Source organism: Rhinocladiella mackenziei (genome assembly GCF_000835555.1).
Source record: "Rhinocladiella mackenziei CBS 650.93 unplaced genomic scaffold supercont1.4, whole genome shotgun sequence".
In the NCBI taxonomy this organism is placed as follows: Eukaryota; Fungi; Ascomycota; class Eurotiomycetes; order Chaetothyriales; family Herpotrichiellaceae; genus Rhinocladiella; species Rhinocladiella mackenziei.
The window spans coordinates 441,374-465,892 of NW_013550601.1; the positions used below are offsets into that span (position 1 = coordinate 441,374).

At 50.3% G+C, this 24,519-nt stretch overlaps 11 protein-coding genes across 11 annotated transcripts; 6 read left to right on the forward strand and 5 right to left on the reverse strand.

Annotated features, from left to right (window-relative positions):
- Positions 1-770: 770 nt before the first annotated feature.
- On the reverse strand, positions 771-2,102 carry Z518_05285 (uncharacterized protein; the record flags this gene model as incomplete). The annotated part of the gene is made up of 2 exons (XM_013416099.1): positions 771-1,832; positions 1,902-2,102. The coding sequence occupies 2 exons, from the start codon at positions 2,100-2,102 to the stop codon at positions 771-773; spliced, it is 1,263 nt and encodes a 420-aa protein (XP_013271553.1).
- A 1,678-nt stretch (positions 2,103-3,780) lies between these two features.
- Z518_05286 (uncharacterized protein) lies at positions 3,781-5,601 on the reverse strand (the record flags this gene model as incomplete). Its single annotated transcript, XM_013416100.1, has 2 exons — positions 3,781-4,999; positions 5,048-5,601. 2 exons carry the CDS (start codon positions 5,599-5,601, stop codon positions 3,781-3,783), a joined length of 1,773 nt encoding a protein of 590 aa, XP_013271554.1.
- A 1,166-nt stretch (positions 5,602-6,767) lies between these two features.
- Z518_05287 (uncharacterized protein) lies at positions 6,768-7,622 on the forward strand (the record flags this gene model as incomplete). The annotated part of the gene is made up of 2 exons (XM_013416101.1): positions 6,768-7,144; positions 7,196-7,622. The coding sequence occupies 2 exons, from the start codon at positions 6,768-6,770 to the stop codon at positions 7,620-7,622; spliced, it is 804 nt and encodes a 267-aa protein (XP_013271555.1).
- Positions 7,623-7,799: 177 nt separating this feature from the next.
- On the reverse strand, positions 7,800-8,129 carry Z518_05288 (uncharacterized protein; the record flags this gene model as incomplete). Its single annotated transcript, XM_013416102.1, has 1 exon — positions 7,800-8,129. One exon carries the CDS (start codon positions 8,127-8,129, stop codon positions 7,800-7,802), a length of 330 nt encoding a protein of 109 aa, XP_013271556.1.
- Positions 8,130-8,731: 602 nt separating this feature from the next.
- Z518_05289 (uncharacterized protein) lies at positions 8,732-9,105 on the forward strand (the record flags this gene model as incomplete). The annotated part of the gene is made up of 2 exons (XM_013416103.1): positions 8,732-8,993; positions 9,050-9,105. 2 exons carry the CDS (start codon positions 8,732-8,734, stop codon positions 9,103-9,105), a joined length of 318 nt encoding a protein of 105 aa, XP_013271557.1.
- Positions 9,106-9,876: 771 nt separating this feature from the next.
- Positions 9,877-12,050, forward strand: Z518_05290 (uncharacterized protein; the record flags this gene model as incomplete). Its single annotated transcript, XM_013416104.1, has 7 exons — positions 9,877-10,064; positions 10,131-10,519; positions 10,570-10,739; positions 10,868-10,961; positions 11,020-11,356; positions 11,425-11,853; positions 11,909-12,050. The coding sequence occupies 7 exons, from the start codon at positions 9,877-9,879 to the stop codon at positions 12,048-12,050; spliced, it is 1,749 nt and encodes a 582-aa protein (XP_013271558.1).
- Positions 12,051-12,751: 701 nt separating this feature from the next.
- On the forward strand, positions 12,752-14,827 carry Z518_05291 (uncharacterized protein; the record flags this gene model as incomplete). Its single annotated transcript, XM_013416105.1, has 5 exons — positions 12,752-12,930; positions 12,994-13,458; positions 13,522-13,752; positions 13,808-14,091; positions 14,145-14,827. The coding sequence occupies 5 exons, from the start codon at positions 12,752-12,754 to the stop codon at positions 14,825-14,827; spliced, it is 1,842 nt and encodes a 613-aa protein (XP_013271559.1).
- Positions 14,828-15,735: 908 nt separating this feature from the next.
- Positions 15,736-16,256, forward strand: Z518_05292 (transcription initiation factor IIA subunit 2; the record flags this gene model as incomplete). Its single annotated transcript, XM_013416106.1, has 3 exons — positions 15,736-15,776; positions 15,898-16,045; positions 16,110-16,256. 3 exons carry the CDS (start codon positions 15,736-15,738, stop codon positions 16,254-16,256), a joined length of 336 nt encoding a protein of 111 aa, XP_013271560.1.
- Positions 16,257-16,884: 628 nt separating this feature from the next.
- Positions 16,885-18,026, forward strand: Z518_05293 (uncharacterized protein; the record flags this gene model as incomplete). Its single annotated transcript, XM_013416107.1, has 3 exons — positions 16,885-17,071; positions 17,124-17,169; positions 17,222-18,026. 3 exons carry the CDS (start codon positions 16,885-16,887, stop codon positions 18,024-18,026), a joined length of 1,038 nt encoding a protein of 345 aa, XP_013271561.1.
- A 1,897-nt stretch (positions 18,027-19,923) lies between these two features.
- Positions 19,924-20,948, reverse strand: Z518_05294 (uncharacterized protein; the record flags this gene model as incomplete). The annotated part of the gene is made up of 2 exons (XM_013416108.1): positions 19,924-20,681; positions 20,879-20,948. The coding sequence occupies 2 exons, from the start codon at positions 20,946-20,948 to the stop codon at positions 19,924-19,926; spliced, it is 828 nt and encodes a 275-aa protein (XP_013271562.1).
- Positions 20,949-21,897: 949 nt separating this feature from the next.
- Z518_05295 (uncharacterized protein) lies at positions 21,898-23,523 on the reverse strand (the record flags this gene model as incomplete). The annotated part of the gene is made up of 1 exon (XM_013416109.1): positions 21,898-23,523. One exon carries the CDS (start codon positions 23,521-23,523, stop codon positions 21,898-21,900), a length of 1,626 nt encoding a protein of 541 aa, XP_013271563.1.
- Positions 23,524-24,519: the final 996 nt, after the last annotated feature.

The following is a 24,519-nucleotide window of genomic DNA, read 5'->3' on the forward strand; positions in this document are numbered from 1 at the left end:
AGTTCTATCGAGAAAAAGACTAAAAAGGGCCGCCAAGCCACTAAACCGGTCCGCGAAGTTGACGACATGAAGCCCACGAATCTGCGCTCGTGGCCTGACACACTAGGCTTGGTTAACGGCCTTGCTCTAGGCCTGATCAGATCAATTTTCCTGCCTAGAGGGAACTTTGGATGGCTGTCAAGGCGATCGATCGAACACCTGGAGAAAAAGTAAATGTCAACCAGAGAAACGTGGCGGAGCAGGTCACATACTTTGTGCCCGCTTTTCTACATTCACATTCACAGCTGCATATCGGGTATCATTATCAACCATCAATACAAATCCATGGCCGAATTCCCTTTCATCCCCTACTTTTGCAGGTAGTTTGGGAAACTCCACAAAACTCAATTCGCCCCTGTTCGATTCATCAATCCCTGTCCAAGACACCCACCAGGGGTCGGACAGTGTTGGGCATCCTTATTTTGCTTCAATAGAATAGCCTGTCGATACGAGACGCTGTCGACTCGATCACCTGCCCGTCGAGACATCTGAAGCATACTGGGAGCAAGGCTTCTCATAGCCGGCTAGACCATGGCCCAGACGCATTCTGAATTGCGTGGCCATCTCCGAAAGACTTCGCCCGTTCTCGACATGATTTATGAACGGGGATTAGAGGGACTTTCATCCTTGATCCCAAGTGAACCAGGCGATGTTTTCGGACAGACATAATTGTCCTCTGATGCCGTCGCCAGCATATCGGAAAGTTCCTTGGATGAGCTCACCATCTTGGATCACCTGGCAATACTCGGTGCTATTTTCTTTTTGCGTTGTTGCTCCATTGAATCATTCGTCATCTGCCTCACAGCCATGGCGTATTCGATATCGGCATCGGATGTATCGTCAGACGATCGCCTGTCCAGCCAACTGGTCGAAGGTTTCAGCATATATGTGTCGCTCGCCTCCCGTTGAGGATCAGCATAATCGATCGAATTAGACGTCTTCTCTTCGGCGTCACGATCCCGAGACGCGTTTCTCTTGTATTGCCCATCTTCCACGTCATCCGGTGGTGGTCCCTGTTTGAGCCCTTCCCACCGAGGTTTGATATAATCGCCATCGGGACTGGGCATGGCGGGCAGAGGACCAACAGGCTGGGGCCGAACTCCATTCGCCGTGGGGGACGCCCAATTGTTGATCCTGGACACGTCTTCCTTATGCTGCTTAGACCGACTGTCGGCACCATCGACGGCGAAGCTGCCGAGTCTGCTGATTTTGAAAGCCCTCAGTCGGTCCAGGGCAGTCTTAAAGTCGTCCAAAACAACCGAATCGGTCAAGCATTTAAAGACAAAGGAAAGCTTCCAAAATGGATTGATTCCAACCGGCAGGGCGGACTTCAGTGCCGAGGTGACGGACAAGACGTCAAGCACGATGAAGCAGATGCTGAGGAACATGGCACCAAGCATCACGGCAAAGCGAGGAGATATCCGGATAATTTGGGTCAGTGTCAGGTCGTACCTGGTCTTGATGTTATAGACCAAGAGGCAACCGGCGAGGATCCACCACGGATCTCGGCATAATGCTTCCCAAGGCCTCGTCTTCAGGAAGACCTTGTTCACGTTATGGAAATACGTGAAGTTGGCATATATTTCCACGACCCAGTATGGCTGGACCAAAATGACGGTCCCGATGAAGAGGCGACTAGCCCACCTGCTCAAGAAAGGCCTCAATTTCATCCAGGCAATGACATTGTGCAATGACCAGGAAGTGTTGAGGAATATGGCCGCAACGGACAACCACCACGCGTACACGGGAGGGTTGAAGAGGATGAAAAAACCCTGCCAGTAGCCCAGAACCAGCTGCCCAAACGTGTCGTGTCAGTCATGGCGAAACGTGGTTGGGACTGGGTGGTTGTGCAAAAGACATACCTCGAGGAGAATCAACTTGTGTAGCAAGACACCTCGCCGCATGTTTGCCAGCGTGATACAGGACATGATGATGAGAGAACCAATCATGTATCCTTCAGCCCAAGCTTCGAGGACGAGTCCGTTGGGGTCGGTAGGTTTGGTGACCTCATCCCGCCTGATCCAGGTGCGCAAACCATTGTGGATCTTGGGGATCGGGCTCATCGTTGGCGGAATCAGAGGAGCGTGCAACCGATGCGCAAAGACAATGAAGGCTGTGTTTCAAGATGCGCCCATCAAGAGCGAAGACGCGGCACACTGCGCATGGCAGAGTGAACCTGTGGTGTGCCAGTAGCCGGTAGAGGAGTAGATGCGAGGATCGAGCAAAAGGCAGAAGACAATGTGGGAAGTCGGTAGATAGGAATCGATGTGGTTCAAGGCAGGCGATGCAATGCAGACTCCGCAAAGGGAAGAAAATGGTGAACTAAGTAAGAGAGCAGTGAGGTGATGACAGTGATTAATAGTAGTGATAATGTCGAGGTAGGAGGGGAGTGGAGGAGAAGGGCTGCGCTTAGTTGTAATTCATTGCGAGTGACAAAGTGGAGCAAGCCCCCGGAGCAAACATGGAGTATCGAGGACGACCTGGTTAGTATAGTAGGTAGCAGGAAATAAAAATTATCTGCGCCTGGGGGCGCGCATCCTCCGCCAGCTAAAATTTTGATCCTGGTGGAATTTCCGTGTTTGCGCAATGAATTCGAGGGGCGGAGGAGGAAACTCTATTATCCATTGTCCGGGGGGACTGGGGGACAAGGCCTGAGGTCTTGCGCAATTTCACAGGAGTCTGCGGCAAGCCAGTCTCTGTGTCGACTGTGCCAGCCTGGGGCGGTACTTGGTAGCGAGTTCTTATCCCCTGTCCGTTTTGTTCGGTCAAACGGCTCACACTCTTGTCTTTTGGCTGCTCGCGTGTCAGTTTTCGAATCCCAGGTGCCACAGGCTCACTCGCTCGTTTAAACCCTGGCTCCCTGTCGTTCTGATCGGCATCGGAGATCCGACTTTCTCTCCTATTTCAAGTCAGGTCTGATCAACCACGGTGTTCCAGAGGATGCCGCGTCCTCGACTTGTCTGGGCCTGATTGCGAGATTCCGCGTTGTATTATGCGCGGTTACTAAAAGATCAGAGTTTTCATTCCAGCCTGTGCGTCGGAGTCCACTTAGCACATGGACAAGGTCATGACAAGTCACCATCACGCGATTCAGACCGCGCTTGGCTCCATCCCAACTACGGTTATCATTACTAAATTCAATTGCCACTGCAACGGCCACCACCCGCCCTTCCCCAGCCTTCTATCAAAGCGCCCTTTTCCCAACCAGACGCTCCCATTGTCCGAAATATCTCGTCCTTTCTTCTATATACAACAATTTACCTGGCCCTCAGGCCCTCAAAAGGGCATCCTGTGTCGCACTTGAAGGATCCATGCAATCCAGAGTGCGGGGGCCCCGTCCACAATCCTCGCCTATCTTCCATTTTCCGGCACTACTACGGTCTCGCCGATCTAGGGCTTGTTTGACTTTTTGGAGCCTGACTTCTCCCACTCTTTTTCCTCTTGCTCGTCGGCGGGATGGTACCCTCCGTGCCCCAATCCAACTTGGGTCCACGGTCCTCTCTACAATAACTGTTTCAAGGCATGATTAGCCGTTGCCCGAACAGCCACAGACATCGTCTCAAATGCAGGGGTTTCTCCTGTATCGCCCACATATGTGGTCCGGGGGTTTGCCATGGAATCCGGGACTTTCGAGCAACCCATCTGGCGTCACGAGTAATCCTCCAGAACCATTCCGTTGTTCGTCCGTCGTGATATATGCTAAAGGGGGCCATTGGCAACACAGGCGTTTCTCTGCCCCCATCAGGACCATTGTCGATCGCCAGTTTCCATGCCTGCCAAAACACCCGCCCCAATGATACCCCCATCACGAGCTTCCCGCAAAAAGACACTCTTGCCGCCGTCTTGCGGTCCTGCTCTCATGACCAGTCGATCGATGAATCGCTGACATTGCTCTTTAAAATTAGGGTAGTGTTGAATGATGCCTCCAGTGTAAGCAATGACCAATTCTTCAGGTCCTGACTTCCACGCTGTGGCACCAGGCGCTGGGGACAGTCCATCTCTCATGTCACGTGGAGGGAGGGCAGGGATATTGGACTTGGGTGATGGAGGCTTGCTATCGCTCATCACCACTCCGTCTGGGAGGGACGCAGGACTGCCGGGTTCTGTTAAGGCGATCTCGCCGACGGTCGCGAGGAGACCGACGGTAGATGCGGCAATGAGACCAGCAGATCGCACTTGAACAAGATGTGCAATCTTGCGGAGAGCCCCGGCCGAATGGGGCGACCAGCCCCAATTGGAAGATTCCGGAGGGGGGATGCGACGCTTCAACTCACCGGCCAGTTCAGAATTTGACCGGGCTCGTGCAACCACAGCACTGACAAAGGTGGTGGTGAAGCTGTAACTGTGCACAATCGTGGCAGGAAGCGAGGCAGCCGGAATCGGTGGCTTGTGCGCTTTGGTCATGTAGTCATAGAAGATGATGCGCACCAGTTCTCCAATATATCGGCCTCCCGTCATATATTCCAGAGGTTGGAAGCCTGGTCGGGCACAAGCAGCATCTAGTCGTCGATCCCAGTCGGTGGTGATGGCCTGCAAAGGCCCGCACGCCCCGGCGATGGTGATTTCGGTATTGACGACGGTCTCGGTAGCGTCAGGTTTATTCTTTCTGATGGGTTCCACTTTGGCCTCCCCCAAGCTGGAAAATTTCATGGGAATGGTGGCATTACATCCAGTCCCGACAATAATACCGGCAGCAACTCGGGAGTTCGGCAATGATTTAACGCTGTAAGCCAGTGAAGCCAGAGTAGCAATGGTATCGTTGGTAATAGCGGCAATCTTCAACCGTGGCAGAGGACCGAGCCTTCGCCTTTTCGCTCGAGGAGACGATGAGCTACTAGGAGATTGTCGCCTAGTGTGGCGTGCGTAGCCTTGAAGCAGGGTGGAGCCTAGGTCAAGATCGGAAGTAATGGTGAAGCCTTTGCCCATCGGCATCAAGGTTGCAGATGATAGCTCATTTTGCCTACGGTAAATATTAGCAGCTTGGGGTGGCCTGCGTCAGAATACCTACATCATTGGAAAGCTGAAGGTGATACCCATGGGCAGCTCCTCCGGTACAGGGACTCTGCCCATGTCAGAAGTCAGTCGATCGCCCACGACCTCAGCGATACAGTCACCGATCCATGCAAAGAGGTCTTCTGTCTTGTCCATTTTCAAGTGTTCTCCAATCGGCCACGCCTTTTCCAAAGTTCGACGTACCCGGGGCCGTTGGGCATTTCGGATCGTCTCACGTGACCGCTCTGGACCATTGGCGGTGGGCAACTGTTCATCAGCGTCGCCTAGTAACTCGATGAAAGCCACCCGCAAGTTGGTGCCGCCGACATCAATGGCAAGGAACTGGCCGGTTTCGCGTCCAGAGGGCAGCTTGGTGACGGGCGTAGGGAGGAATTGCTCTTCTGAGTGTAAGGCTAGTTCCTGGTAGACCTTGGAGAATTGATAGGCCAAGTTATGCACCACGATATCGTCGATGAGGAGCGGCTGAACATAGGTATCCAGTTCATGTTCGAGGTCGTCCGGGGGCGGACTGCCATTGCTGGCCGACTGGATCGATGCCAGCTCAGACATGGTGTAAGGGTTGTGAAAGTCGAAGGCTGAGCGTTGCACGGCACAGAATCTTGGGGAAATGGCTCCTCACGTGCAAGGCAATCAAGTCAGCATCGGAGGAGGTCGAAGAGACAAAGTGGGCAGGGGTCACCGGGGAAGAAGCTGATCTGAGGTCGAGGGATTCTTTGGAAAGGGCCAGACTTTGGATACTGAGGGATGGGAGAGAAGATGAAGCACGACAGGACATAGATTAGATGGTAGTGGGCTGCGAAGTCGATGTTAATGGATGAAACAGGCACCGACAGCAGAAAAGGACTGGTGGACCAGACTCGGATTGCAATAGGGAGGAGAAAAGACCCAGTGATGTTCGTGGTTCAAGGTCCAGAATGTGACCTTGGAAAGTCGGATGTGACGCTGGGAAGGGAAATGGCAAAGAAGAGGGCAAAGGTCTAGCCTTCAAGGTATTAAACTACCATCAGAGCTACGAATCATCGACAACGTATTTCTTCCGGCATCGCACAGGCAGCAGCGACTTCAGAGGTGTTCTCGGGGCCACACCCGCGTCACTGGGAATCAAGGGGATCTGTCCTCCAATTTCTTAACTAATACAGTCCTGAGGGTTCCTCTTGCAGGCCACATGGCGACCAGGAGTCGAAGGCGACTAGTTGGAATCTAGTAACATTAAAGGCGCCTTTTCTGTGGCCGCTGGTGCCTCTTGGGACAAGATTAGGCGAGTGAAAAAGGCGGCCGACGCAGCCATCACAGCTAGCTTCCAGTAAGGTACTTTGCTATTGTATCACGATGGATCCAGTGCAGCAATGCTCCCGTTAAGCCTTGAGATGGCTGCGATAACGGCAAGGCGGATTGATTCCTTCGACCTACCACACCCTGTCCGCATTATGCACGTAACATTCCTTCATAATAACATGTAGGCAGTAAGAGCTTAAACCGTGGACGCAGGGAAAGATCTATCGAGGTAAGGAGAGGTGTTGCACGCTTAGGTACCAAACACTTACCAAGCCATCGCAGCCAATCATCCCGCAACTTTTGCTGCGGGTGTTCTTCATTTCCAGTAGCATCCATCCTCACCTTTATTGACTGACCTGTGGAAGATTTCACTCTCTCACTGCTTCGAGGCGTGAACCTTTTCTCCTCATCCTCACGTCCGGCGTTTCCAGTCTCGTGCCATGGCCCTTCAACATCACCCGCCTCCCGAGGAAAAGACACCACCTTACAACGAGTCGGGGCCTCATACCGAGAGAGCGGAGGAAGAGATGTATGCTCGCCAAAGATACCTCCTCAGACGTGTCGTCCCTACCATCCTCACACTACTAGCTATCATTTCTCTGTTTCGCACAGTTTTAGTCCACCACCAGCACTCCCACCCCTACTTGCCTGCTTCGCGCATAGGCACTCTGGATGAAGGAGCGGGAAATAAAGTCTCTTTGGAGATACATGTCATGTCCAAGTGTCCCGATGCCCGAGACTGCTTGCAAGAATTGATCCTACCAACCATGATACAAGTCAATAAGAAAGTCGACTTCACCATGTCATACATTGGAAGGTAATATATGTTCCATGGTCTTGCAAACTGCGTGTGCTTACATCCATTCAGTATCGATCCCCATTCGGACGCGGTTTCCTGCAAGCATGGCCCTGGTGAATGCCTGGGCAATATCATCATCCTCTGCGCAGCCAAAGCATATCCCGATGTCAAACTCTGGCTCGGATTCGCCAACTGCATGATTTCTGATTACCAAGATATCCCCGAACGAGACCTGGTCGAAGACTGCGCCATGGAACACGGCCTTGACCTCCAGAAACTCAATTCTTGTATCAGTGACGAGGGAGAAGGCATCGACTTGCTTCGATCAAGTATTGAAAGAAGTCAGGAGAACAATGTGACCAAGAGCTGCACCGTCAGACTCGCAGGGGAAGTACGATGTATTCGAGATGGGGGAATATGGTATGACTGCCCTGGAGGCAGCTCTGTGGACGACCTTGTCGGTGATATTAATGACTTATACAGCGAGGGCTCGTGAGTGTTGTACGTCAAAAGCATCTTTCGATTTCATCAAGTTTCGAGCGTCGTTGGACCAGTATGATACCCGTGGGACGACCTTCATTCTCATTATGCGAGATTCCTACTCTTAATATAATCTTATCAGACGCTCGAAATCGGCCAGCGCCTGCAATTTTGCACCATGATTTACCCCGTTTCAAATGTACCTGAACATGTTTTCTCGGACCCCTCTTTTCATCGCGACGGGCTTCCCATCTTCTAGCTCGACACCGGCTTCTCCGCCATCGCCAGCCAAATTCTCCATAGCCTTGCGCATCTCTTCATCAACCTCTGCCATGCTCTTCTGGGTTCTCCTGAGATTCTCTGATTTCTCTTTTTTGTCTGCCGACTCTGGAAGATTCTTGGATTGATCCTCAGATCCGCTTGGAGCAGTATGAAAGAAGGCGGCACGCCGTTGTCGAATAAACGGGAGCTTCAAGCACGGCTTTGCAGATTGGCCGAGGACTTTTGGACATGCCAGAGCCATGTTCTTCGGCACTCATCACTCGCACGATTGACGAGGTTCCTGATTCCTGATGAATTTGTGGCTGGGAAGCGCTTCGGTAGGAAGATGTCATGACGGTGATAGCACCAATAAAATGCCACCCCCCAGTCCTCAAACCCCATCAGGGGGATCCAACAGCCGCCAAGCGTGAGTCCGTTCAATGTTTTCTCACTGTTCAGACTACAATTATTCATCTCTATCCCCACCTTTTGCGTCACAGCTGGATAAAATCGTCACAGAATATACGGCGATAGTGGATAGATGCAAATACTCCGTGGATCGCCATGGCTACTATTTTCTCCATCGCTTGATGCCAAGGAATCCGAATTTCCAATTCGAGTGCATCTTCCTTTCGGAATCGGAATCGGAATGTACCTCTCGTCCTCATTCCTGGAGCATTGAAAAGAGCAGAATTATTGCTAGCCATGTTGAGGGACGTCAAATCACACGGCGACATGCCATTTTGTCAAGATCCGGTGGTGTTGAAGCTAGGCTGGTGTACTAGACCTTGATCCACCGAAGCTGAAGACCAAACATACCCCAAAGGCATCCCACCTTGAGTTATTCACAAAGTTGGAATCAAGATGTCTCAGCTCGTGTGGCTCGTCACCGGACCCTCGTCCGGATTTGGAGAACAATTTGTCCACAGTAGTCCTGCACGAGGAGACAAGGTAATTGCAACTGCGCGAAAATTGGAAAAGCTGACTGCTATCCTGCAACTCGATATTACGAATAGCCAACAAAGCATACAAGAAACAACTGCAACGGCTATTAGCATCTATGGGAAAGTACACGTGCTGGTGAACAATGCTTCTTACATGGCAGTTGGCCCCTGGGAGACTTTAGGTGAGTACCATCCATAATTCTTCCTGGGTAATTTGACCTCGCTCACATCATGATAGATACGAAGATTTCTTTGCTCAATTTGATACAAACATATTCAGCACGATCAAGGTAACCCGGGCGCTTCTTCCGCACTTTCGCCAACGCCGTGTAGGAATAACGATCTTTGTCGGCTCTCCTTCCGGCCGGATTGGTCATCCTGACTGTAGCGCCTATGCTGGCTCCAAACTCGCACTTGAAGGTAAATCGACATGATCCCTTGGCGTGGTGTGGCTTTTGACCCAATTTGCTGATACAACTTTGCGAGCAGGAATTGTTGAAGGCTTTTGGAGAGAAACCGCTCACTTAGGAATCAAGACCTTGTCGATTGAGCCGGGGGAGATTTCGCACCAAACTTCTGTCCAACGGTAATATGAAGGGGCGTCTCCCATTCTTCAAAACTCGGCACCTTCCAGTTTCGTGCATCGAATTGAGCATTTCTGATCCAGGGACCGACATGTGAACATTTTACCTCATACCCGCCCCGTGTATGAAAACTAGACCCGAACTGAAAAAGCGTCTTTGAGAATTAGGTCGCTGGACCAGGAAATAATTGTGTCGGAAGAACCGAAAACGCGCGCCGAAGTAAAGCGCAGAGCCGGCCACTTTGGGCTCGTCATAGTTCATCTGGGATCCGAATGATATCCTAGTCCACAATGATTACTCCCGACGCTTGCGAGGTACCAACATGATCCATATGCGATCTCTACTTCCGGTGATGCGGTATTTGGCCTTCCACCGTTCTATTATTCTCCAGATTTTCCACCTTTCGGATCCCCGGCACCTCTCGTCCTCCGAATCGTGACAACCGCCGGTATGCGAAGTTGACAGTACAGGACTCTGAAGCATGGCAAGAAAGGCGCCTGTCGCAAGGGCGACGGTGCCAACCTATAAAATCCTCGGTGAAATCCCCGTCTCCCATCGTGTTCCAACTCATCTTTACACGGGAGTAGCTATGGCAGACTTAGACAATCTACCAGAGGGCAGTACGCACTCTGACTTGGAAAAGGACCAGAGAGAGCGTCCAAGAGAATTGTATGCGTCTCATCCATGCAATTTCGGATTTAGACGATAGGGTGCTTACATAAATGGTACGTCTAGGCACCGGGTGAAGTCAACTGGTGTCGAAGAACTCCCCCAGAACCAGGTATCTTTCCCACTCAGTCTCGATGGAGATGAGAAAGAGACCCCGGGCCCAACAGAGGCCCAGTCGCATAGCTACGAGGTAAAGGAAATCGCGACGAGTGAAGGAAGCATCAAGAAATACAAACTGGTCACTTTCTCCCCGTCGGACTTGGAAAATCCGAAAAACTTCTCCCCGGCACGCAAGTGGCTCATTACTATGACTTTGGCCTGGACGTGCTTTGCTGTGGCTTTCTCTTCTTCCGTGATCACGCCTGGTATTGGAGGTGTAGCAGAACGCTTTGGCACCTCGGAAGAGGTGGCTTTGCTTACTATTACTTTGTTTGTCATTGGATTTGGTGTTGGACGTATGGGAAAGCTTCTTCTATCTTTCAAATCCTTGCTGACATCACTCCAGCTCTGGTTTTTAGCCCACTTTCGGAGCTCTACGGTCGATGGATCATCTATGTGAGCACTTTTGGGGTCGCTGTCATCTTCATGATCCCCTGTGCCGTCGCGCAAAACATTCAGACGCTGTTGGTGTGTCGAGCAATCGATGGGATTGCTATCAGTGTCCCTGTGGCCAATGTGAGTCTTTCTCGCTTAGTATCTCACCAGCATTCCATGAACATTCCCTTCACGCCGTTGGCGGGCTCTCACCTGCTGCTCGGCCTGCAAATCCTAAAGATTTTATTGTCGCTGATGAGAGAGCTTAGATCGGTGGTACTCTAGCGGATTTATGGCGACAAGAAGAGCGTGGCGTTCCTATGGCAGTTTTCAGCGCAGCGCCTTTCCTGGGCCCAATTTTCGGTCCGTCTTTGCACTGTCACAGGAATACTTATATGTTGGTACCTAACTCGTCAAAAAGGCCCTCTGATCGGAGGCTTCACGTATGAGAACCTCGGTTGGCGTTGGTTGTACTACCTGCAACTTATCCTGACGGGCTTCCTGTACGCATGTATGCTCCTTTTCGTCCCAGAAACATATGCACCAACCATTCTTTCACGACGAGCGAAGAAATTACGAAAAACTACTGGGGACGACAGCTATGCGGCTGAGCACGAGCTCATCCAGCATTCGTTCAAGCATATAGCTCAGGTGTACCTAGCTCGACCCCTGAGGCTGTTGTTCACGGAACCGATTGTCACTCTCTTTTCTCTCTACGCCGCCGTGCTGTACGGCCTCATCTACATGTTCTTTGTTGCGTAGGTTTGCATCCCTGTGCTCAAATGGCCTTGCAAGTTGGAGTTGGCTAAGTGGCTGACTGATCCAGGTATCCCCTCGTGTTCGGCGAAGGCAAAGGATTTTCAGCGGGTATTACAGGACTAATGTTCCTCCCCATTACTGGCGGCATCATGATCGGAGTTTGCTGTGCTCCTCTCGTCAACCGGCATTATTTGTCTCTGCGAGCGAAACATCAAGGCATGCCTCCTCCCGAACTGCGATTGATTCCGATGATATTCAGTGCCTGGTCTATACCAATAGGCATGTTTATCTTTGCATGGACCTCCTATCCTCGCCTATCCTGGGTTGGGCCCTGTCTAGCTGGGTTTCCCATTGGCCTTGGATTCGTCTTTCTCTACAACGCGCTCAACAATTACATTGTGGACTCATATCAACATACTGCTGCTTCTGCGGTCGCCGCAAAAACACTCATCCGATCGATATGGGGCGCCTGCACTGTTCTTTTTACGATTCAGATGTGAGCTACTAATATATCTCTTTTGAATAGCCCCCAATCTGATTTGGAGACATAGGTATGATAATCTGGGCTACCAATGGGCTTCAAGTCTACTTGCTTTCATCGCGCTAGCTTGTTGCTTGATCCCTATCCTCTTATATTACCAGGGTCCTGCGATTCGCAAGCACTCGAAGTTCGCCTATTCTGGCGAAGATTGATCTGCAGGCAAGTCTTTCTCCTCGCCAGGAATGGGATCCTTCGACGGACTCACATGTGGCTGCACACGAGTTCATGTCGGAGAAACGGTACAATACTTTTGAGAGCGAAGATACATTTCAAAAGGCCTAGATTTGCATGTTGCCCATACTTGCTATAAAATATGTTGAGAAGGCGATGAATAGAAGATATCTCGGGTTGGGAACAATGACCATGCTTAGTTCCTAGATCGGGTGAACTCTATTCACGTATTATCCTGACCGCTACATTTCCAGACACAACCGGCAGACCACACGATATTCTTCGGGTCTGAGGACTGGCCCGGTAGTAAGGAACGCAACGACCCTACCGAAACAATAAGAGGAGCAAAGGCTATCGAATTCGGCGCTTCGGCGCTCGGTGAATCCGAAGCCTCCGAGTACTCTGATTGGCTGACAATGCAGGGAACCCCTTCCTCCCTCTGCTCTGCCTCGTGATCGAACCGTGATTTTTCGATCCGTGAGGGAAAGAAGACTTTATTCCGTATATTTTGGCCGTCTTTGAAGTTTGACAAAGCATTTCCCATTCTGCTTCGGCTCGTGGCCTCCCAGAACCTGCGATTTCACTGTACAAACCGATATCCGTATGGCAACAGAAATACCCTCCCACGCCATCCGCGCATGTCTCGCCTGCAAAGAGAAGAAGCTCCGATGTTTGATGAGTGATGGCCCTCCGTGGGTCTGCCAAAGGTGAGCCATCACCACCGAGGACCCAACATGTCGTTGTCATTGGTACTTGTGAACCACTCCGATTCCTGGCTCATTCACTGCCTCTCCAGGTGTACGCAGAAGAGGCAGCCATGCGTAATCCCCGAGATGCGACCGCGAACACGCAGGAAGAAAGGTAAGGGATTGGTTGTTTGGGCTTTGCATTCCCTTCCGGCGGAACCTCTGACTAACGCGGAAGGCAAGTCTACGAGCGAAGGATCGAACAGCTCGAGCGACATGTCGAGAGAGTCATGTCAATTCTCAAAAAGCCCACTCCCGACGTCAACCTGTCTGTTTCGACGGCCTCACAGACAACTCAACCACCTCAGCCATCCTTGAATTTACCTGCTTCTTATCCTCCGGCGGACGTCATAAGTGAGAACCTCATCACGTTCGGGGAAGCAGAGGTCCTTCTCAACGAATATCGAAATGAATTAGCCGAGAACTTTCCATATATCATCCTACCAGAGTCGACATCACTATCCAGCCTCCGTCAAGCCAGTCCCATGCTTCTCCTGGCCATTCTTGTTACGGCATCATGGAAAAACCAGGGGCAACAAGAAGTTTTGAACGATGCATACCTGAGATTAATGAGCTCCAAATTGATCATTGAAGGTCGGAAAGACTTAGACCTTCTCCAAGGGTTGATGGTCTACCTCACCTGGTAAGACAATGGACATTCTCGTGTCTTGATCGGATGGCTCGGTTGATGTATGTGTTGTTCAAGGATCCATTTACACTACGTCCCCAAGACGCAGCAGGTATACAGGCTGGTATCTATTGCCGCTGCCATTGCCGTCGATATTGGTATAACTCGTCGGCCTGGAAAGGGTCAACATCAACAGATGACTGTGGAGAATACCGTGGTCGTGCCTACAGGTTTGACTGCTCTAAATTCCGAGTTTTGGAACCGAGAGGCTCAGCGTGCCTACCTCGGCTGCTACCACATGTCAACTTGGTATCTTCGTTCACGTTTTGATGGATGAGAACCGATTGCTCATGAGTGTGTACAGGTATTCTGTCCTCACGCGCAAGACTAGCTTTCTTCCGTACAATGACTACATGCTTGCGTGTGCGCGATCGCTTGCATCTGCAAAGGAAGTTCCCTCCGACGCCGAGCTGATTTATAAAATGGAATTCACTCGTGAGGCTGAAAGAGTGTATAGCATGTTCAATTATTCTGAAACCAATCAACTTCAGAATATGAGCGAAGAGCATATGCAAGTATATCTCAATACCTTCTCCGCAGAGATTAATGAATGGCGAGCACGACTACCTTCTTCAATGGTCGAAGATCGTAAGGAAAACATGACTCAATCCTGTCCCTCCTTTCTGCTAACGGCTGGAAAGCCGGTGCACAATTATGGCCCAAAATTTTTGGAGCCTTTGTTCGCGAAATCGGACTGCATGGCATATCCAGAAATCTCGAATTGTCAGTCAGCCGCATTGCGATACTCCTCGATAGCCTCACGCACGCAAAGAGCTATCTTGATACATTCTTGACGATCCCTGTCGACCGCTTGGCCGGTTTCACATCCACCCAGTGGACCTTATTGCACTATTCCATGTTGCTCGTCACAAATATTTCGCTTGTGGCGCAAACTCCGGTTTGGAACATCGAAACAGCCAGATCCATCATCAAGCTCGAAATGTACATAGACGTGGTCTCTATCCGCTTAAGAGAACTGTCTTCCCGAATCACCCCAGTTGAAGGACGCTCTAATTGGTATGGTGGTTTGCTTTTGAGGTGGGAAGCAATGAGGACACGGTACTTGATGGGCCTTCAACAACGACAGCAACCAGAAATGGACACTCAATCGTCCCCTGTGCAAACAGGGGGGTCTCAGACCATGGGCGTTTTGAGCTATCAGACGCTCACCCCTCACGTCTGGTTGGGTCCTTATCCGTACCAGGCCACTGACGGCGGGTTTATCCCTGCGCCTGGGTTCGAACTCCTTGACTTTGAAAGCAACTTTGGCTCTTGGGTGCTCTCAAATGGTACGCCTTCATTACCCGAAACGGTCCATTTTTGAGCCGAGAGCGTTTTCAAGCGAGATTGAAGAGGTCCCGACTGTGGTTGATGTTGAGAGTCGGAGGATTGTAGATCAGATGCTCGTAGGATCAAGGTAGACAATGTCATGAGAGGCCCGAACTCTCCGTGCATCGACAGTGGCTATCGGCAGTGTTTCCTTTTTATGACTGTATTAGAAATGAACCGACAAGGTAGGGGCTTCAATAAGCTGGCACCCTGCAGAAGAATGCCTTCCCCGAAACCACGTCAAGGGCGGTGGGAGAATAAGCTCTGTTGTCTTTTGGGGGAGCAAATAGCGGCAGCGCGGTCAAGGTACAAAGGAAAATAGAGTCAGCGCACATGAGTTCTTGCGCAATGAAATATCAACAACAACTCATACGGGGATCTTTCATCTTCGGGTGACTCGAAAAGCGGCAGGATCATCCTGCCTCTCCGATAAAAGACACCAGGAGGAGATAACAGGTGCAGGTGGCGGGATATCCTCAGCACCCTTACCATCCCCTCTCGTCAACAAAGGAACTGTATGCCGTTTATGTGTATGGATTAAGCTACTGGGTCTCATCTGCAAGCAGACCCTAAATTCAAAGCATCAACGTCCATTGTAGGCGGTCAAGGCTGAAGGGCACTTGGTGAGGCTGAAGTATGAAAAGGGGGCTATAAAGCGGCATGATACTACCTTTCTGGGAAAAGCGTCAATGTGGGGTTTGGATTGGTCGGCCTTGGATTTAAATTGTTCCGAACTCCGCAGGCTGCGTCTCTGATACCAGTCATCTCTTTCCTCCACATCCATTTGAAATTCATCTTTAACTCCTCCAGTCGAGCATTTTGATCTCGTTTGGCCTCTCCTGGGAGAAACTTTGTGACCCTCCTAGGCTTCTTGGTCATCGACACCGAGCCAAGGCAGAGGAGATGGCGACTCAGCAGTACTACGAACTGTATCGGGGGAGCAGGTATGATTCCTCTGCCCGGCTTCGTGACTGTTGAATGCCTGATGTTGTCTTTTCCCGGACATGACTTGATGAGTGGATTTACTGGTCTTGAATCAAAATGTTAATTGAAACCTATTTGCAGCATCGGCGAGGCACTTATTGACACAATCGACGACTTAATTAACGATGGCCGAATCGAGCCACAGTTGGCCATGAAGATTTTGAGCAACTTTGATCGCGCAATCGCAGAGACTTTGGCAGACAAGGTTAAATCCAGACTTACGTTCAAGGTATGTTCACTGTCAATCATAACCGCGCCGTTATTTCAGAGCCAAACTGACTTTGGTGGCGCAGGGACATTTGGAAACCTACCGATTTTGCGATGATGTCTGGACGTTTCTGGTCAAGGATGTGAGATTCAAGAGTGAAGGCGGTCAAGAATTTCGAGCAGACAAAGTCAAAATTGTCAGTTGCAATTCCAAGAAACCAGGCGAGGCATGATGGTATCTTTCTGAGATCTACAAGTAGATCGTGTTCTCTGGCTGGCGTTGTTAGATGTACCGCGTTTTATCACGAACAGGCGCATTGGTATGATCCAAGGGGCTCATTGGTCATTCTGGATCTTTAAAAAAGGGATATGATACATTGCGAAAAGCAGATATGGCATCGGCGTTTTGCAGGTTTGCACATGAATTATGCGGACGTGATGGGCCCATACTGATACATCTGACTCGGGGGCAGCGATGATCAGTTGTAAATCATGAAAAACATAATTTTAAGCTCAACTGCGCAGAATATGTATTTTGATTGAAGACTTTTCTGCTGTTATTAAACTGCGAATTGACTCTGCGAATTATGCTGCATCGTAAAAGTCCTTCTGGTGGGGCAATATCGGTGACCATGACCTTGAGTGTCTCGAGCAAACAGAAGCCAACAAGTTGGACTCGCATAGTGCTAGAAACGGCAACTTGTTTATTCTTAGCGATATCTCCCAAGCGCCAGCTGTGTGCTGCCTGCGACTTTCATTTCTATCAAGGCAGCAATGCATAAATTAATATGCAAAAACCACCCACAACGCGCAAATCCACCTTGAACTCATCTTGCAACTTTTCTATCGTTCATACACAAAATGGCTCGCACATTGCCATGGTCCATAGACCATGAGCCACCATCGAAGCGCCAGCGAGCTGCTCCAATGCGTCGTCCTAAGCCAGAGAGGGAGTCTTCGGCCGGTACAAATGAGGAGTCGGTAGAAGAGAGAGGCATGGACAGCAGGGGTCGCCAGACACATACTACGCCAAAGAAGAATTCGGGAGGTCAGCTGTTCTAACGTTTTATGGCAAAATGAATCAGACTGAGCTTGAGCAGGTAGGACACCTTCTACATCACCTCCACGGGCGCCACCCACTCCGGAGTAAGGTCTTGCGTGCGGCGTGAATGGCAATTTTGGCTGATGGATTAGCCAGGCTTATGAGAGAAGGATACGATGGTGACGATATTTACGTCATGGTTGAGGATGAATTCTATACCATCGCGCAGTCCTACACGGCACATCTTCATCATGCCGAGTACAAGAGACTGGTCAAGCAAGCTCGGGAGGCAGCGCCAAAAGCTCTACCTGAACCAACGTCACCCATGTCTAATGAGGCAAAGAAACGATTACAAATGGCCACGCTACAGAAGAAGCAGAAAGATACTCTGCACCAAGTCTTGGGTAAAACATCCGTGGAAGAGGACGAAGAAGACAACGTGATCGATCTTTGGTCTGGTACAAGTCTTGCTCCGCTAATGACGAGCAACACTCAGGAGAGAACTTCTCTGATTGGTCTCGAGAGAATGTCAAGCAGTACCAGGGCTGGCTTGGGTTATATCAGGGCTCGTCGCGATGACAACTTGGTCAGTGATGATGAAAACGAGCCTGATAGCGAAGTGTCTGTGGGTACCCGAAAGGCATCTTCCCGTCGAAATGCAAGTCCGACAGACAACATCCGTTCAAGGGCTCGGCCTCCGAGCAGCGAATCTTCTGCACTGAGACGTCGTTCGCCTGTTAGCAGACGAGTCGATCGACCTGTGAACAATTCTTCAGCCCATTTATCCAAGCCCGAGGACTCAGCAGATGTGCCGGACCACGTGCGCGAGAATGAATCCTTTACGACCAAATCTCGACCAACAGCACGACCAAACGGAAATGGGTTCTTGAAACGTAAAATTGAAAAGGAGCAAGACGAGAAGAAGTCAAGGCTCGAAGATGTGCCAATGTTCATCATTTGATCTCTCGGCTGCCTTTTGCATGTTCCTTCTATCCACTTCATGCTGGCAACTTATCCAAGCACTATATTTCTGTGGGATGACATGTCGGCCAAGATCTGAAATGAGAGAGTCTGGGACAACGAACTCCTCACAATCGGTTCCCAGAGTGTTGTTCTCGCGACAGAAGTTGGCTGGGTCGCTCTAACGGAACAAATTGTCAGTGTTTTCCCCTCTGCCTTTAATCATGATAGCAAAATACGATCTCGGGCTTTCTCTCTTCGCGCCTACCTCGACGCTTCTTTGGCAATTCTCGACGCACCTTGCTCTCAATCCAGTTGTGGCCAGAGCGAAGCTTCTTCATGGTGACGAGCCTGAGTTCACGGAAGGAAAATACCGACAACATCGACAGTTAGAAAGTTAAGCCGGAGAATCGATCTTATCTCGAAGAGAAAGCTGAAAAATCACACGTCGTATGTTCAAAGCTTGACTCGTTCAAGGGAGATATATACTCCCGAAGACAGGAAGAAACCGAGACGGAGGCAAGGAGATGAATGACTGAATGAAGGAAACAACAGGGGCAGAAAGAAAGGGTGAAAGGTCACGAATGGCGCGCATTAAGCCATCGTGGCCGGTGTAATTGCCCGTTACCTATGGAGAAGAGACAGAAAAAAAGGCAATGAAAAGCTGACAAGAGTATGCGGAGACAGCCTTTCAACGTCAAACGAGCAAAGGAATGAGGGTTCATTGTCCTTCAACAGCGCACATCATGCCATGAGATCATGAGGCAGAGGGCAACGTGTATGTCTAACACATCTGACCTCTTCCTTCTCCGCAAAAGATTATTGTCTCAAGTGGGTCGAGATGCCTCTATCTCTAGGGTGAGAAGGAGTTATTCGCCAAGGGAGGCAGCATGTTCTGAAGAATTGCCCACACAGCCGACCACCAGCTCAACCACAACCATCCGAAACTGGGGACTAGAGGGCTCCATTGACACGATGAGACGATTTCAGCACCTCTCACCAAAAATGCGCCTCCTGCTTTGTGTCCGTGTTCCTCATCCTTCGGGCTGATCCTTTGAAACGGAAGGAAAGAGAGAATTGACATCGGACTTTTTGTCCAACTTGTGTACAAGTTCACCCCGCTCTACGTCTCGTACTCTTTGATTCAACGAGGGCCGTTTGGGCTCAGTTGGAATCTGCCCATCCCGACACTCCTGGGCTCTCCCACACCTTTCCAATGTTACATAACTTTGCGTGAGTGTGTGGTTTCGAATCCTTCGAGAAGACTGTACGCGAGAATGGATCCGTAAGCTCTGGTCCCAGCTTCGGAACACCACCTTGCCTTGCTATTATACGAATCTTCATTCCCCAAATTGATCCGATTCATGTATTGGAGAAAATTGGAAAGCAACGGAACAACGAGGAGGGAACTTCAATGGGAGCTATGGACATCGACATCCCTTGCGGCGAAAAAAGAAGATTCCATCAAGATACTAATCAATCAATAGATTATCCCATACGAATTTGTGTCGTCCTTTCACCGGAACCCTTCCATTGAAACAGGCTCTTTCGACTTTGATCTGGACGATGTCGTCTGCATTCAATACCTCTGGCATATATTCATTAACATTTGGGCAGACTTTGATCGATCCAGCTCCTTCGTCCTTTGGCTAAAAAACTGTTGCTTGGATCTAGGATCTTTGGGATTTGATCTGATGTGTATGGCAACTCTCTTTGACATATTAATATCTATGGAGCAATGACACAACGAAGATGAAAATACAACGCATATCAATTTCAAGCAAGAAGTTTCGACATTAACCTTTGACCTTCGATCGCTCGCCGTCAATGAAGCCAGCTGAGTCCAATATTTATTCATTGACTTCGTCTCTCTCCTCCAGGCGTTGAGTTCTCGAGTCTTAATCCTGCGACGTATCCACAATCGCCTCCGTCGCATACCTCTCGTTCCCCTCTCTCCTCTCTTTTGCGAACTCCGCAACATGGCTCGGGACATCTTTGACTCTATTTCCCTTCCCCGGCACTGGCTCTCCAAAATGCTCATACACCGGAATAACACCGGTCCAAATACTGTCTCTCAACTCCTCACGAACCAGATCCTTCTGCTCATCTCTCGGCCCGCCCAGGCGGATCTTCCCACTTCCCCCCGCAACGCGCACACGGAGGATCGAGGTACTTTGCATCTCGGCCCCGTCGGGCGGGATGCGCGTGAATCGCCACCGATCCCGCACCACGCTGTTGGTGATTTGTTCCATGGCCCAGAGCTTCTCGGCGAGGTCCGTCACAAGGCTCGCGTACCCGAAGAGCGTGGCGGAGCGGTAATTTACGTCGTGCGTGTTGGGGGTCAATGTCAGGATGAGGCCGTCGACTTTGGTCGCGGACACGGTCACGGGGAGTCCTGTGGGCGCGGAGTCGTCTGTGCCTGAAGTGGTGGTACCAGCATTGCGGGAAAGATTCATTAGTCGACTGCTCACGTAACCGTGGAGGTAGATGTCGAGCGGTTCGCCGAGGGAGGAGGATGGGTGTTCGAAACTTGCCACTACACCGACCATGGGTAGGGTCACAGGGAACGGGTTTGACGGGTCGGGCGTGTTGAATGAAACATGCACGACAGTGCTGTCGTTGATGATGCCGTGGATTTGTTCGAGGTCATATGTTGCTGTTTGCAGAAATCAATACTCAGACCAGCTTGAGATTTTTTATGACAGCTGGAATGGAAATTTTGGGGAAGGAGATAAAAGAGAATCTTGGATCTTGCCCTTGGTCGGGGTGGAGAGGAATGTGACCGATTCCAGGAGGGAGAGGGGAGAGAAAAGAGCGCCATATCATCTCCCGAGTTATTGTGAGAAGCCATACCTCGCACGTTATACCGATTCACCTTATTCACAGCTGTCTTGGGGTACTCGAGTGTCCTGCCGTGACCCATTTTTGACGCGTTGCTGCGTTGATCCCTTTCTTCAGGTATTTAGGTGCGTCTGGTCGAGTTTGAAATTCAAGGGATATGTATAGGCTTAGGTATCCCTGAACGGGTGAATGAATGTAGGGGTAGAAGTATGTGTGAGACACAATACTCTAGCAGGGAGGAAGATGGAGGTGGACGGGTATCTTGGTGAGTAGATGTTAGGGCCTTGGTCTTGCTCAGGTCGTTTGTCTGGTTTATATAAACCCTTCCCCACAAGCTCGTTCGTATGAAATATAGACGGTGCCGGATCACCATTAAGTATCTGTGCCTATCCGAAACGTCGAGCCCAACTTCCAATCAAAGCCAACACAATCCAAATCATCATGAATCCAATATCGAGTTGAATTCGAGCCATAATCAGCCCCCATATCAGCCAACCTACGAGGTCCCTTCTATGGTTTCTGCTCGCGGTAGGTTACCTTTCGATGAGGACGGGGATGAGCGGGACCCGGATGAGTTGAAATAGGCAGGTCGATGCGAAAACAAGCGAGACCCACAGGGGCGAGGCTCGACACGATAAGGAGGACTGCTGCGTGAGATAAAGGAAGGAGAGATGGAGGAGTTGGGTTGGTGTTGGAGATTTGCCTAGGTAACGACTATCTGGAGTAATCGGGTTGGTATCACTTGGATTGGACTGTCTGTGGTAGACGATCTAGACCACAATTTGCAGTGCGGCACCGTGCGATGCGATGTGATGATCACACTCCGCAGATCAAACAGGCAGACTGCTTAAAGAAAACTGTGATGTAAACAGGTTATTGCAAGCAAGTGCCATGATTGCGGGGACCTGTGAATACTGAACTCTGCTGTATCTAGTATAATGTCGCCAGGGTTCGATAGCGATAGAAGTATCCAGTGTCATCTTCGTTCCAGCAGGGCCCATGGTCCAAACTAATTTCATTGAGAGTCTGTATCACAATTTGACCCTTTCTTGACTACCACCGCTCAGCCGTCTCATCTGAGGTCGGAAACTCGGGCTGGAAGCCATATTGGAGGCCGAAGGTGGATTTTCCAAACTTGCCGCTTGTGTGGAACCCTCAACACCTTCTGAGACCGAGCTTCTAGTCGATTGCGCCTGATTCGATGCTTGAGGTTGAGCTGAAGGTGCTCGACCACGCATTCCCATGGCTTGTTGTTGCTGACCTACTCTCTCCCGATTCAGTAACCATTGCACTTGAGCTCTTGTACTGAACAGGGCTGCATTGGTATGAGCCAGATCCTCTTTGATCCGAAGAGTTTCATTCATGATTTGCATGGATGTTCGAGCATCAAGGTCCGAAATCGTATTGGACAAGGCCGAAATGTCATTCTCAAGATTCGATACATTTCCCCGCAGAGATTCGTGAAGAGCGAGTAAGTGTTGTTGAGTTTGGGAGATGGATGCAGCATCTGGATCGGGTGAAGGTGTCAGGGCGCGGAAATGTGCCGGCACTAAAAGGTCACGATGCGAGATGGCTGAGGGAATGTGGTCACGTTCGATCTCTTCGATGTCGGAAGTTTCGCCCGCGGGAGAATGATCGGAGTGGGTAATATATGGGAGAACACGATCATTGACAATGTCATTGATCTTTTCAAACCCCGTCTCCAAGACTTCATTGCGAACTTTGACCATGGTCAATTGTTCTTGCAGCGACTGTAAAAGTTGGAATTGTTTCTGGAGATGAGGAGCTAGACGCGCCAGAGGACATGATTTGGTATGTGCTTCCAGATCTTCTGGGTCGAATTCATCGGAACATCCATATGGCCTCCCCGGACAGATCCAATCTGTGTGGGAGCTGCAAATGTGGCTGTTGGTTCCAGCAAAGTAGTCTCGTGCCGATATCCTTTGCCCACACTTCTTACATTCCACCCCCGTTTGGGGGCAATCTTCATCCTTATGTTTCAACCATTCTCCTTTCCCGAGTTCAATAACCGCTCCACAGTCACATTCTATATGAGACGTGTGTATACACTGCTCTGGAACATAATTCTTTCTCTTGACCAATTTGCCGCACTCTGGATCTGGACATTGTAGTCGTTCATGTGGACATTCCTTTGTGGCATGACGTTCGACGCAGCCTCGTGGCATCACATCTTCACAATCCTCATTCGGGCAGCGAACCCTGATCTCATCGCACATGTTGATTATGAGTCGGGATGCTTTGCGGGGCGCTGACACGACGAAGGATCGACAAGAGGGGCATGAGGAACGGGATCCACTGGCGGCTCCTTCTCGGTATTCTCTCAAACATGACCGGCAGAAGGTATGGTCGCATTCAAGGACAACGGGGTCGAGGAAAGGCACATGGCAAATGGGGCACATCAGATGTGAATCGTAGTCCGTGACATAGTCGAGGGCTCGGAGGTCGATGTGGGAAGGTTGTTGGTTGTTGTTCTCGTCTCGGGCTTCGTGGTAAGATAGACTAGAGGGAGATAAAGTGCGATTGAATCCGGCAAAGAGGGTGTTAAGTTGAGATTGAATGGGACTGGGGAGGGAATCGTGGCTGGAGGATGAGCGTCGAGAGGGGATAGTGGCGGACAAGAAGTCGTTGTCATCCATAGTGGGGATTTAGGAGTCGGCTATATTATCTAGCTATCGAGAAGAAGGGAAGATGGAGAGAGGAGTGCTTGAGCCTCAGCCGAAGGTTTCATGGTCAAAATGAAAGGTGAAGTTGAAGTTGGCAAACACTTTTGGTAAATACCCGGTACCGAAGACTCGATCCACGTGTGGAGAAGCCACTGGCCGCAATGGTTCCTTGCAGGCGCTAAGCTACATTATTTGTATTAGTCAGCATTTTGGTCCTAATCTCTGCTCTGCCGCAGAGTCACGTGACTGTATTGGCACTGCGATTGGGAGTCCAAGCATTACGGCCTCCAACAATGCGTGGTCGTGATATTGGGTGCCAAATCAAGCGTGGATCCGAGATGACTGGAGCGAAGATTCAACGAAACGACTATCGAACCAGGTACTGACGGTTTGGGATATGAGCAGGTTTAACGATGAATACCCTGCGCAGCTTTCCGTGCTTCTATTGAATCTCTGCCACGTTCCTAGACTACCAGTAGGATCGCCGCAAATAACTTTTCGTCTGACAAAGTTGAACGCTGCTGCCAGTCAGAGCGGCCTGGAATATGACGGAATTCAATGGTCTTTGTCTTGAACTCCCAGCGGGCCCTGGTTGTCCTTTGGTTGATGAATACGGTCAAACCGGTGAGGATGGAGAAGAGAGGGCACCTCAAAGCATTTCTCTCGATGGGGTGTTTGGACAAAACAGTGTGATCGGATTCAACATTCGGGATCTGTTTGACTAACCCATTGACATGCAACGTGCTTGTCACTTCTGTGGAAGCGGTGCTATCTTTGAAGCACACCCGCCAGTAGCGTTGCTAGCTGTCTCTGCAAAAGGCCGGTGGGCAATAAGTCACGTGGCAAATACTAGTATTGCAGATATTTACTCTTAGAACGTGGCCCTCGATCCACGTGGGGAAGAAGACGGGTACCCCAGTGCCCTGTCTTGGCAGTTCCTTCTCTCTCCACCACCCTCACAGCCAGACT